At 37.1% G+C, this 14,778-nt stretch overlaps 1 protein-coding gene across 1 annotated transcript in view; it reads right to left on the bottom strand.

The window, feature by feature from the left end:
* The window catches only part of LOC109917965 (lysine-specific demethylase 2B-like), a 158,697-nt gene that overhangs the window by 70,722 nt on the left and 73,197 nt on the right, over positions 1–14,778 (bottom strand). Inside the window, exons 6-8 of the mRNA XM_048611721.1 lie at positions 10,317–10,423; positions 3,638–3,731; positions 931–1,084 (exon numbers count right to left, since the gene is read on the bottom strand). Coding sequence (XP_048467678.1) covers positions 931–1,084; positions 3,638–3,731; positions 10,317–10,423 — 355 coding nt within the window. The remainder of the gene's footprint in view (positions 1–930; positions 1,085–3,637; positions 3,732–10,316; positions 10,424–14,778) is intronic.

The raw sequence follows: 14,778 nt of genomic DNA, 5'->3' as shown, positions 1-14,778 counted from the left end.
TACATTCTCAGCAAAATGCACTTCAAAATTATAGACATCAGTAGTTAATACCTCTTCTCAATGATTTACTAATGTTTTTAGAATGTGCCATTGCTCATTAATCAACAAGGTACCTCAATGTAATAATGGCAGTATCCAAATCAAGCAGGACGCTTATAAATTATTACTGCACATGCACACTAACATAAGATATGAGATTAGAGGAGTAAATTTTCTTGCAAAGATTTCAACCACTTTATTGAATATGACAGGAAGTGCCATTGCATTAAAAACTGTGCAGCAGGACGAATTGTAAAGATACACTGCTATCAGATTATTTTTAAATGGGCAGCAGTCATGTCACATGAAAATGCATAGAAATGTGCATGATCATTTGGAATTGCTCGTCTCAAGTCATTTGACAACAGAGGAAATAGCTATTAGGTAGATGTTAAAGGAAGCAGCTTTTCCACAGATTCACAAATGGAATAAGACAGATGAGATTTCATTTCAAAACTAAATTTTCAAACACTAAACTACAGGAAAATAAAAAGCTGACCCTCCTCCTAAAATAATTCAAGTCAAACTGAATGAAAAATGCTCTTTATCTTCTCTTACACATGATATTCAGCATGTTACAGTAAGACATTAAATAACAACATCAAGAATATTTAGAAATACAGCAAAGATAATGCTGAGTAACATCACTGCCTGTGATTATTTTAGATAATGCTACCAGCTATTCAGACAGTACAGAATGATTCAGTGAGTGATTTATTTACAGCACTTTCTCCACCACAACTGTAGCATGACTCAAAAGGGTAGCACACAAAGCAATGTCTCCTTTTTTTCACTGCACTAAGGTTGTATCCACCTGCAATCCCATCCTCCTCTAATCCACAGACATAGATAATGCAAAATGATGAATAACAAGTCGCTGTCTTCAGATACCTGAAGGGATCAAAAATGTGTATCCCTGTTTTAACTCAATCCGTTGGCATCCGTCCACTCTGTCCCCAAGGAAAATATCACCTTGCTTTCCCGACAGGACCCACTCTTCATAAATCTCCAGATTGTGCGATGTAGGGGGAACTAACCAGAATACCTGAATGAGACAGACTGCTTATAAAACTGAAACTCTTCAGAACAACCAAAATTTTACACCATTATAGATCTTAAATATGTCATTGCATTTTTAAGCTAAATAGTCCATCAGCTGTTTAAAACATCACAGACAAAATAAGATTCCATTTTAAATTGTATTTTTTAATGCTATTACATGCAGCAATGGCCCACATGATTCCATTTGAAAAAAGTGCTTATGGATTAATACAAACCTTCAAACTTCTGAATAAATTACAAAATACTAATGAAGGTTTGAAAATGCCAAATACTAGTTTTGAAATGTTTATGTGGCTCAAGACTGCAATATGAGAACAGAATCTACACTGAGAAAATTCAAGACTAGATAGAAAGATTTTTAATCAGAAAGGGAAGCGAGGATTATGGAGAAAAGACAAGAAAGTGGAGTTGAGGATTATCAAATTAACCATGATCTCATTGAATGGTGGAGCAGACTTGATGGGCTGAATGGCCTAATTGTTCTACATCTTTTGAACTTACATGCATTATAATACAACAATATTAAATACAGACTTTAAAGAGATACAAAGAGATATACAGATATTACATTGTAAAAAGTTATATATAGTATTAATAGTAGCCATTTACATCAATGGCCCCATTATACAATTTCTTAAGCAACCCAGATTGTGACTTCTTTCCAAGATCACCCAGAGGCATCAGTGGGGGAGAATGACTGGGCACTATATGCCATTTCTGGTTGTGGATGAACTGAGTATTCAATAATAACAAGTGATTATTTGATATAAAGGAGTATGGAGACAGGTCAGATCACTGCACAGCACATCCCGACAACATTTACTCCTCCACTTTCCAAACTACCACATTGAGACACTGTGCTATCAGGAAGTAAGAAAATTTCCTATTTGTATTGCCCACAGTGAGGAGCACTGTTAATTCAGCAAGGGAGAGACCAAACTTTACAGCTAAAACGGGGATGGGGTGGGAAGAAGGGGTGCAGTGGGAGAGGGCAGAAGGAACGAGACAGAGAAACAAAAAAAAAAACTCGGAAATGTAATGTAATTACTCTCATTAGATCAGTAATAAATTTTAATGTTAATTCAGGGAGCAGACTGTCTGGTCCCAGGGATTTCAAAAAAGGAAGTGACAAAATAGATCAAAAATCCTTTGAAAAATGCAATTTATTTCAAAGAACCCACCCAAATGACTGCTCTGTGACGCTCTGACTATATGTAAGAAAAATATGGCAGCAACTATGGAATCACTTTGCAGGTGACATTAATTTTCATGTGTCACAGTAATAAAAACTTGAATTTATATAGTGCCTTTAATATACAAAACACATTTGCAAAATATAGGGTATAGGATTTCCAATTTCATTGATTGTAATGAAATCAAAAAGTTATTAGAACATCTTTTATTTCACGATAAATAGCAAATGGTGATAATCTTATTCCAAAGTACTTTGCAGTAATTTGCAACGTTGAGTAGATAACTTGACTTGTTGGCTACTTTACAGCAACCTGATTACAAAACTACTATCTCAGAAACTGAACAGGTTATAGGTTTCTGGGTCTTTGACATTTGGAGCATTCTACAGATAAAGTTGGTCATGGTTGGCTTGTAATTTGCACTTCCATCACACTCCGATAGAACATCTTGCTTCTGTCAATCAGCATATGAAATGTGGACAGTTATGATGTACATACTTGTGGAAGTACACAATTCTCCATTTCATGTTAGCTAGCTTACTCAAAGATCAAGATAATGAAATCGCCAAATCCACAGGACCAGAATGAAAACCCAGTTCGTAAAGCTAAATTACTAAACTCTGCAGCTCAGGTTCCACTATCTAAATGAGCACAAAAATGGCACTCTCAATTAAGTCAAATTGTTTAACAAATTAATATTTTATAACAGCAAAGATGCATGATTACCATAAGAAGTCATATTCAAAAATATATAAAGATTTGGTTCATTTTTGGGGAAAGCAAAATTGCTACATTTCTCCACTTCATTTCTGGAACCAGTAACTTTTGCTGGGGGCACATTTTCACAAGTGTTTCCAAAACTCATTTAACTAACTATTCTTCATGCAAAAACGTAGACTATGAGTATCAAAAGACTTTGTTACTCGGAGTGGTATAATGAATATCACAGTCAAGTATATCCTATCCTAACTAATATCCAAACATTTTGCTTTCTAGGGATCACTGGAGAAGTGGTCCAATTACTTTTCCAAATCAATTAATTCAACACAGTCTGTGAATCAAACCTTGGATCTTCCTAGCCACGATTCTACAAAGTGAAGCCCTTACCCACAAAGGAAACTTTGGTTTTAATTTCTTGTACATCAAAAACCAAAGGGGTTAATCTTTTTTGTCCCAAAAACGTTCCTCTCATTTGTTAATCCATGTTTAATATAATCCTTGATTTAAAATAATCACAAAATGAGCAGTTATATACACAAACCATTCAATTTTAAACCTCACTAAATTTAAATAAATAATAATAGTTTCAGATACCAGAAATAAACGAGTGCTTCACTGCTCACCTTCCCTCCTCGAAGAATATGATACCAGACAGAAGTGCCACCAAAATCAATATGAAAATCTGTGTAGCACCCTTTGACGCTCATTAAGCAGTACCTGCAGAGAAAACATTTAACAATTAATCACTTCAGGCTTTAGCAATCAGCAAGTTGTTGACCCATATGAGGATTCAATCATAACCAAGAACAGCAGCAAGTAATGTCCTCTAATGACATGATGGAGGTCAACAAGGACAGACGTTTAATACAAAGGTGTTTGATTCGAACATAACTATACTACACAATAATTCTAACAAATTTAAGGATAAGTTTTTCTTATTTTTGGGTCTCAATATTTTTTGCCCTCTAAGACAATTAGCAAATAATATATAATCCTCACTGCATCATGGAGAACCATATTGCAGGTGTGTTTCAAAGACTGGAATGAAATTGATATGATGGATATTGTGAGAAAGATGGATCAACTTGCAAATGGAAATTAATCATTAATTAGACGGTAATAATATGTTCAAAGTACACTGAATCAGAGGGGCAAAGAAAAAAAGAATAGGTTAATGTTTAAGAAACTTTGGTTAATCTTTTATTTTTCACAAAGGGATAATTATTCTGGAATACATCTCATAAATGCAACATTCAAACTGAAAACAAAACAAACTCTCAAGTTTAAGATGCAAATATGTTCATGGAAAATAACTAAGTGCTCTCCTAATACCTCCTCAATTGGAAGGAGTACACTTACAATAAAATTATTTCTATCTAGTAACATACAGCTTCCACTTGTACACACCTAAAGTAGTTGTAGAATTCAGTTAGCAAATTTATGGCCCACAAACAAATGTGAACTTTACCATCTTTGTGTGTAAAATAATTTTCTGCACTTCAATTCTATTGCACATCTGTACAGCAGCTGCACCCAATTTCACAAGTGAACAGAAAAAAAAATACAATTAGTCCTCTGGTTATACATACCAAATGGCAGGGTAAAACACTCACAAAGCAATTACATATCAACATTTATCAATTACACCTACAATACATACAATTATAGCTCAATATCTGCATATATAAACAAGTATTTCTTAATAAAGAAGAAAAATATGACTGCACATCTGTAGGATGATTAAATAAACCTGCTGCAAACATTTGCAGTCTTACACTCACTGCATGATTCCCCAGTCCTGTTAGGTTCAGCAGCAGCCATCAGCTGTAACTAATGGCTGAATCATACTGAACTGATGCTCCATGCACCTTACAAATAATTCAGCTGTTAATGTGAACCCACCATTACTCCAGTTGCTGCTTTTTGTGGGTTATGTTGTGTCAACGTTGCTGAACTCTTCCAAGGATCATTTATTACCTCATCTTCTCTTCACTTATTGCCTTCATTTTAGAGATGAAATCTAAGCGGTGTGCAGGCAATGCACACTCTCCTCTGCTGATAGGCTGTGAAGGACTGTACCAGGTGGCAACAGCAGCAGTCTGCGGATCAGAGCTGCTTCTGGTAAGGAGAAGTCCGCTGCCTAGCAACAGGATCCAGGATTGAGGTTGACAGAAAGATATGCACTGATGTCATGAAGACAGCTCAGGCAATTTACAGGGTCTAATGGTCTTTGTTCCCCGTTGTTACTATTACAGTTCTCCTGACTCAGCGACGGTAACTAGACCTTCCATGTTCCTTGCACAGCAATTGCCAGAGACATTCGAGTGCCCATCAAAACCACAACTTGTGTGAAGCTGCATAACCTATTTCAGGAAACAGACTAGCTTACATAACCATGATCTGTTATTTCACAATTAAAGAGGCAGACTCCTTGTAGTTTAGCCAATACAGAACAGTGGGTCAGGATCCACATTTAAGCTTGCAGGAATCAGTGCTCTGGATCTTAATTTTAATTAGAAATATTTCAGCTCACATCAGAAAATAAATAAAAGTACAATGATTTCTAATGTACTTCTAAAATCAACCTATCTCAATCCCTGAATCTGTTCTCAGAGAGTCCATTTTTATAACACAACTGCCATTTATGCAGTGGCATCTACAACTACTGCGTGCCTATCACATGTCTGTATAAAGCTCGAGTGAAGACAAATAATTTTTATACTGCATTTCATTTTGTCAATCAGATCACTTTGTATATTGCTCAAAATTTGTTTGTCTGAAACCCACTGCCAAGTTGCATTTCAATTACATTCACTGGGCTTCTCCATGACCTTAAAAAGGTGAATTAAGAGCTCTATCATTCACACAATGAACTGAAGCAATCAGCATTGCCAAAGAATATTTTTATGTTTCTAGTGCACGCGCGCACACACACACACCCCCAAATCAAACAGGAGGTCCACTACTGTCACAAATAGGTATACGGCTGTAATAATACATTTCAGAAAAGGCAACTCATACTCATATGCTTCCTGTCACAACAAATACAAACATTTCCACAGAAAATTAATTAAAATGACTAATACACCCAATACCTTAAGGAATGGAACAGTGAACTGGAAGTCAATTAGGCTTTTTGTCAGATCCAGGTGTCAGTTGAAGAGCTACGGGCACAGTAGGGGAACGTATTAACTTTATAGCAAGACTGGAAAGACAGTAGGGATTCCATCACATTTATTTAATGAGCACAATCTGCCAGTTTCTCCTCCAATCTTCCCAAGAGTACAAAATAAGGGATGTAATCTTATCTTAAGAACATTTAGCTCATTCAGATCAAGTTCCATTGTCCAGTATTTTAATAGAAACAGCCACACATTTATTTTAATGGCTGTGTGTTGAGCCTGTTACCACCACACAATTGTGGAGGTATAACAGGAATTCTTGTACTGAGTTGGGGAATCAGGCAACAAGAGAAACAAAAAAGTCAGCCACTGTTCCTCTTTTTGTTTAATATCCATTAATCCCCAATAAGTGCATTTGTGCGGATATTACATGAGGACAAGACTGAATCTCTCTGCGATGTCCATCTCGCAAGCAAACAGCTTGCCTTCACTCACTGTCCCGAACTGCATATAAAAAATGGCTGCTTCAGTTTGAGAAGGGAGAAAATCAGAAAAGAAAAGAAAATTTGAAGAAACGATATGTAGATGATGTCTTGTGACACTGTGGTCACATCCCTATTTCTGAGCTGGAAGCCCACACTAGGACTTGATGACCAAGGTGACCAAACAGGTAGAGTATCAGCTTGTAAATCCTATGACAGTGGCAGGGAGTAAAAGTGGGAGAGATATATGGTCATTAAAAACATGTTTAAGTGTGTGGTTAAGACAATCAATTCAATTGGTTTTGGCTTCCTTTATTGGCAGTTCTTTAGGACTGAATCAAATATTACAGTTACCTTTGGCCAACGCTTTTAAAATGTTCTAAGCATGTCTTGCTAAGATCTTCCTTTTCAAAGATGACAGGCCAGAAAAAGAGGGGAAAAAAATAGCAAGGTACTGTCTGGGATAACAACCCCCTTGTAAATGTTAACACCCAGAGAGCTTCTGTCCATTCAGATTACATTGCTGTTTCGTGTAAGCAAGACTAATACTTGTTATTTTATAGTCTTAAGGAGATGGATATCAAGTAAATCCAAAATGGATCACTGCATCTGTTCACTTATTTATTTGTTCAATAAATCTTATGGCAATTCTTAGTCAAAAGCCATAGTCTAAATGAATTGTTTATTCTACTAGATCCAGAAGCCAGGAAAATTAAATAATGGCACTTGATGTAAAAAAAAACAGTATTAGTGCTCAATTTCTCCTCAACCTCTAAGTTAACCACAAAGATAAGCATATTATGGGTTTTGTTTAGGTAGATAAAGGCATGAAAAGATAACGCAAGCCAAAAGGAATCTAAGACAGTGAACGTATAATGTTGCATTTACCTATTCAATTTTTTCATGCCAGAAATGCCTATAACAGAGTTTTTCACCACAAACTCATTCAAAGTTCCCAGATGATTCACTTTTTGTTGATCTGGTTAACAAACTACAGCTCCCCACGCACACCTCTGTAAACAATTTCTAAGAACATATATGTGATCAACATAGCTCTATACACAAGGCTTTCTAAGACTTGTTTTGTACATCTATTTCCTTTAAGGAAAATTACTTAGAACAAACTTCAAAAGAAACCTTTTAATGTTCAGAATTCTTTCATATTCAATTCAGAACATAAAATGCAAAACTATTCAACTTCTTCTGAGCAACGATCAGAAAGGAAAAGGGTTTCCTATGTACAAGCCAAGGTTCTGCAGCAAGCGTTCTTAAGAAAGGCAAATGCATCAGAACAGAAACCAATGTGTATAGAATAATCCAAAGCAGGCCTTTACATTCTGCATTCTATTTAATGCAATGCACCACCTAAATTTCTGTCACATTTCCACTTGCTCTGTTGAAACTCCTTGTTTACATAGGAAATACACTTCAAAAATTCCATTGAAGGGCTTTGTCTCCAAGAAGCCAAATGCTTGTGTTTATCAGGTTACTCTGTACCAGCTACATTGCTTTAAAGAAGAAACAGAAAATACCAGGACTAGCTTCTTAAAATAGCATTCAAGCAAGATAAGGTATATTTATTGCTGGAAAACCAACAGCCCAAGATTTTCTGGAAGAAATGACAACATTGTTCGCAGTATTGACTGTTATTTAGGATTAAAATTTATCAACCAAACATATACTCGAAGTTTTCTTCAAGTGAGTGAAGATAAACTCAAGTGGCTGGAAGTTGTTGATCAAGATGCACTGAGCTACTATAAACCATGTACAACACCAGGCTGTAGTCCAACAGGTTTATTTGTTGGACTGTAACCTGATGTGTGATTTCTGACCTTGTCCACCCCAGTCCAACAGCAGCACCTCCACATCATAAAGCACGTAGAAACAACACCTTGTCAGCTGGTTCCCCATTCAAATGGATGATAACATTGCTGTACCCATTGCACACACAGATTAAACTTGTCACAAAGTTAAAATTTCTCCATTTCAGTTTAAATAGTTTTTAAAAAAGTCTTTTGCTAAGTCTTCATTACTGTTGTGCATGCCCTGGATTTTTAGAAGTATTATTTACTCCCGATATGAGCATTGTTGGCTATGCCAGCAGTTATTATCTATCCCTACTTGCTCTTGATAGGGTGGTGTTTAGTTGACGCTACAGATTGTGTGTATCGTTAGGAACTTCCAGGACTTTGACTCAACAAAGAAAGAATGGCTACATATTTTCAAATCAAAATTATCTGTGCTTTGGAGGGGTAACCTGCAGGCAGTTCAGTTTCCATGTATTTGCTATACTTGTTCATCTAGGCCACAGATTTGGAAGGTGCAGTCATAAATGCCTTGGCAAATTGCTATCGTGAATCATGTACATGGTATACGCTGTGACCATTGTGCATCAGCAGTAGAGGAAGTGAAGTTTTGAAGTGGAGGGTCGGGTGCTAATCATATCACTTGCTTTGACAAGGATGTTGTCAGTTTTTCATACTGCAGTTATCCAGGCAAATGATAAATATTCCATCACCTGTGTCCCATAGATGGTCACTAGTTGAAGAATACCTAGCCTCAAACGTTCTCTTGCAGTCACAAGTAATTTTTTTTTTAAATTAAGAATCGATTTGATTGAAATTTAAGTTTTTATGGATAGTGTGCAGAATAGAGAGTGGGCGAAAGTAAGATAGATCAGGAAATCTGTGTGAGTTATGTTCAAGATATTAACAGGAAAAGACAAGATAGATAAAGTTAAACTATTTCCACTGATTGGGGATTCTAGAACTAGGGGCATAGTCTAGGCATTAGGGCCAGACCATTCAGGAGAGATTTTAGGAAGCACTTCTACACACAAAAAGAGTGGGAAATGTTTGGAACTCTCTTCCACAAACGGCAGTGGATTTTGAACCAGTTGTTAATTTTAAATCGGAGAATATTAACTTTTTAAACAAAAATTAAGGGATATAGGCCAAAGGCGGATATGTGGAGTTAGGCCACAAATCAGCCATGACCTCACTGAATGGCAGAACAAGCTCAAAGGGTTGAATGGCCTGTTCCTGTTCCGAGAGGGGAACACGTGCAAAAATTTAAAAACACACTCTTCAGGATTGAGGTAAATACATTTACAACTGAAAGGTATCTGTTTAAAACTCTCTTCTGTTAATACTTGGTCGATTGTTAATTTTAGATCCGAGTTTGACAGATTTCGGTCAACTAAACATATTAAAGGACACGGGCCAGATGTGGGTGGGGAGGTTTAGGTCACAGATGAGTCACGGTGTCAAAGAATGACAAAACAGATTTGAAGAGCTAAAATGCCTACTCCTACGTATTTGTACATTCAAGTCTTTAGTGAGTTAGTTTAGCTCAACCATTGCAATAATGATAAATTGTATCAGCAGTCAAATGGACGCATTGCATGAAAGAAAATAACTTCCGTTATGAATGGGAGTACAATGAATATAACTCTCATTGTCGTCTGGTTTAACCATCACAAAGAATTACCCCATCATCTGCAGAACTCCTGAGCAGGAATCAGCTTGGTTGTTGCTGCATGGCATATCATTAATCTAATGCAAAAATATCACTATTAGATCCCTCAGCAAATCCTAAAAAATGAAATACGCATTTCAGCCATGAGACATCATTAAGGACACAAAAATGCTAAAAGATTTCAGAAGTGTGCTTTCACCATAAAAATAATTATCACTTACTTCTGAACTTTTGGATATTTCATTTCTGCTATTGCATTTGTGGAGTCCATTTGCTTCTCTTTTAAATGTCGCGGCCACACGTTGTCCACCCAGTCCACCAAGTCCACCTGAAACAAACAGTGAACAGTGGCGGAAATCAGTAAATAAGAAAAAAAAAGAGAAATGAGATCACGTCAGCTCCAGAAGCCATCGATGTCTGTCAAAGTTCACATCAACGTGCTTCGTTCATCTTTAGTTCACAAGTGGTTTCAGTATGGCCGGCCTCCACCATTCACACAAAAATGACATTTAATTCAACTCAAAAGGCAAGCAGGTTTAGTAAGAATAGAACACTTATACATATATTGACTAGCAGTGAGTGAATTAATTACAATAACATGTCAATTTTATACAGCAATGATCCTGAAGTGTAAATATCAACCAAGTCATAAGAAAAATCCATCACACCTGTTGTCTTTTATGTTGAAAATTTATTCGCTATGTCCATTGCCATCAGGATAAAGAAGCTTTAAAAATTAAAAATATATCTTGCAAAGCACTTCATTTCAGAAATTCTGAAAAATGCTGTTAAGTAATAAGGGAAAAAAACATCTAACTTAGAAAGCAGAAAACACTGATAAGCATTGCAACCAAAGCCTGATGCTGTCCGCAACCAACAATCACACAGGCAAAATCCAACAGGGTTCACTGGATAATGAACAGGAACAGGCATCTTAGCTAATTGTCCACTTTAAAATAAAGCAATAATAGTGGCAATTACAACACTCTCACAACCATCAGGTCATCCAACGTTTGCAAGATCTAAGTGAAATTTTTTTTGCCCATTTGTGACCAAATGCATTCATGCAGTCCCATTTCATTTTAAGACACCAAACTTAGTTCATGCCAAGTGCCTCAAAAACAATTAAACTCATTCCCCAAGCATAGAACCCTCAGATTTGGGGAACAACACCAACCAGCATTTAAGTTTACTGCATTCATTAAGTTTAAAGACATTAGTATCCTGACTTGGACAAATATTGCCTTTCTTTTATTGGTGCTGAGCCAGAATCCTGGAATTTCTAATCTAACATTACTGTGGGAGCATCATTGCTAGAAGGACTGCTGTGGTTCAAAAGTCATGGATGAAAATAATCAGCTAAAATGATTCACTTAAAAAGCTCAAAATAAAAATTTGTGAACAAAATTTATGAACACAGGATTAGTCTTGATAGCTACCATTGTCACTCAGACCAAAATGGTATCTGCTCCTTGCATACTTTTGCCATAAGTCACACTGACACGAATGCATACACAGAATACCTGTCAAAGGATGCAGGTTGATACATCAATTGAACACTACTGCCACCATTTTGGAGTTCAAGCTATTTTTTATTTGACCTATTCAGGGATGTTATTACACACCTCTGGTGAAGGTGGGACCTGAATCCAGGCCTCCTGTTCCAAGAGGTACCTTACCACTGCACCACTGATATTTTAGAGAACGAGGCTACATGCTCTCTTAATCTCACCAGTTGAGCACATGCTAAGCAGCACAAAACAGTTGCACTACCTTCCTACTCACTAAAATCACCATCAAGATGTATTATTTGTTGCTTTCTTCTGGCTGTTGGTACAAGTTGGCACGTGTTTAATGTTTTACATTGATGTTTCAAATTGTACCAATATATAGGCAGTGGTGTGGGAGACAGTGAACAAAGTTTTGCTGAATTCAAGGCTTCTGTAGCAACCAGTTGTTCCCAGACATGGATGCACTAAGTAAGGCTTCCTCTTGAACAATGCACGTCTGGGAGCAGAGGAGGAAGAGCACAAGTTGCTAACTGGGAGGAGGGATATCAGTAAGGTGAGAAGCAGTTATGTTCATTGGTGATGCATGATGTGTGGCAGCATTCACGACTCTGTAGATATCAAAGTATTCCATGTACATCTGCAACAGGAAGACCTGGACTACATTAGGGATTGGTCCAATAAGTAGCAAGTAATGTGTGTGCCATACAAGTGCGAAGCATGACTATCTCCAGCAAGAGGGAATCTACCATCTCCCTAAGACATTCTATCCCTCCATAATCAACATCCTCAAGGTTTGCCAGTCACCAGAAACTGAACTGGACCAGCCATATAAATACTGTGCCTTCAAGAGCTAGTGAGTCTAGCAATTCTGCTGCAAGTGACTCACCTCCTGTCTTCTCAAAGCCTGTCGATAAGCTACAAGATACAAGTCAAGAGTCTGATGGAATATTCTCCACTTGCCAGGATAAATGCAGCTCCAGTAACACTTAGGAGAAGGCAGTGGTTTGAATTCCACCATGGCAGATGATGAAATCAGAATTCAATAAAAATCCGGTATAAAACACTAGCCTAACAGCATCCACGTAACCACTGTTTATCATCGTAAAAACCTAGCTGATTCGCTGATGTCCTTCAGGGAAGGAAATCTGCCATTTTTACCTGGTCCAACCGACATGTGATTCCAAATCCACACCAATATCATTTACACTTAATTCCCCTCTGGCAATTAGGGATGGGCAATAAATGCCAGCCTAGCCAGCAATGCCCACATCCCACATAAGAATAAACAAAAGACTGTACTATATCTTAGAATCATTTCAATATGCCAACTTAATTTCAACATTTGATCAGCATGATTTCTGGACCTCTGGCAATTGTCGTAATGTTGTTGGGTCCTTTTTCCTATTGTCACCTCAGTTTCTAAACTATAACCCCTGCTACTTGTTTGGTGAACCAGTTTGCCCCAGTCTTCTAATTCTTGGACAAAGACTCAAATTTGAACCTTTTGCAATCACAGACAATCAAAAATACAAAAAAAACCTGTAAAATCTTGAATAGATACACAAAAAAAATCTGGCTAAACAAACACGAGTCCATTAAAGTCAAAGTAAGAGCATTTATATTTGTGCAAAAAACCCCCAGAAGTAAAGATCCAAGTAGCTAACAAGAATGAGGAGTTGAAGGAAATTAGTAAAAAGACTGTACTGGAGACAGTAAGAGGACTGAAAGATGATAAATCTCAAAAAACAAATTGGTCTTCATCTTAGAATGTTGAAAGAGGTGGTTAAAGGACAGTCAATGCATTGGTGATTGTCTTCGAGAATTATACAGATTTTGGAATGATTCCTGAGAAATAGAAGATACCAAATGACACACCACTATTTAAGAGGGAAGGGAGCAAGACAGAAACAGCAAACTACAGACCTGATGGCCTTACATCAATAGCAGGGAAAATGCTAGAATCTATTTTAAAGATTGATAATGATATGACTAGATTTAGTCAGCATGGATCTGTGAATAGAAAATTGTGTTTGAAGATGTTACTAACAAAGGTGCTAAAGTAAAGCTGGTGAACATGAAATACTTAGACTTTCAGAAGGCTTTTGATAAAGTCCCCCAAAGGAGACTGGTTAGAAAGATTAAAAGTGTGGGATATTTACTGGCATGGATTAATGGTTGGAAAACATATAGAAAACAGAGCTAGAATAAATGGATCAATCTCATATTGGCATGCTGTGCTTAGTGAGGTATCACATGAATCAGTATTTGTTCAGATGGCTGTTCAGTCTTTGAGTATGTTTTAAGGGGTACAGATTGATAGATTTCTAATTAATGGTGGCATACAGGGTTTTGGGGAGAGGGTAAGTAAAAAGGCACTGAAGCATTCAATCAGCCATGATCATATTTAACGGCAGAGCAGACTCGACAATTTGCACTGCCTACTCTTGCACCTATGCTCCTTTGTAACGAGTCATTAACTTCTAGTTCTTCCAAAAAAGTAGACCTTGAAGTATAAAGCTGCACAAGGAGTTCATTTCTATGGCTGAGCTACCATTTTTTCTAGAAAAATGACAGTTATGGCTGCCACCAAGAACTCAAGCTTAGGACAAAAGAAACCAAGAACTACAAAATGTTTGGAGTAATTCTGGGTTGCTATAGACAGGACAGGATTGGTATGTTCCTGTTTGCTTATGTTCAGAGTTCCAATGTGCTCCTGTAAAGAAACAAGCTGAAAGTAACAGCTTTTAAACCTCATGTTTGGGTAACGGTTCTTGTATGAAGATCTACTGACTGCACTGCAATTTCCATAAAGACAGGCAGAAAATGTATCTCATCACAAAGACAAAGGTTTTTCAAACAAACAAACAGTCATATTGTCGACTGAAATTATGTTCTAGTGGGTCCTTCAGACTTGATTCCCTAGGTTCAATCTTGGATCTGTGAACTAACTGGTCTTCACCAGGAGCAGAAGTAGACCGTTTTCAGCCCCTCGTGCCTGCTCTACCATTCAATAGGATTTATGGCTGATCCAATAGTCCTCATATCCACTTTCCTGGTTTTTCCCCATAACCCGTGATTCCTCTACTGATCAACAGCATGTATATATTTAAGGCTGACATAGATAAGGATACACTTTTTGACTTTGTCATCTTAAGTTGGACAAAAAGAGAAA

This window comes from Rhincodon typus, chromosome 24 (genome assembly GCF_021869965.1).
Source record: "Rhincodon typus isolate 14 chromosome 24, sRhiTyp1.1, whole genome shotgun sequence".
In the NCBI taxonomy this organism is placed as follows: domain Eukaryota; kingdom Metazoa; phylum Chordata; class Chondrichthyes; order Orectolobiformes; family Rhincodontidae; genus Rhincodon; species Rhincodon typus.
Note: the sequence above shows the minus strand (reverse complement) of the source record. Positions and strands in the feature narration are given on the sequence as shown.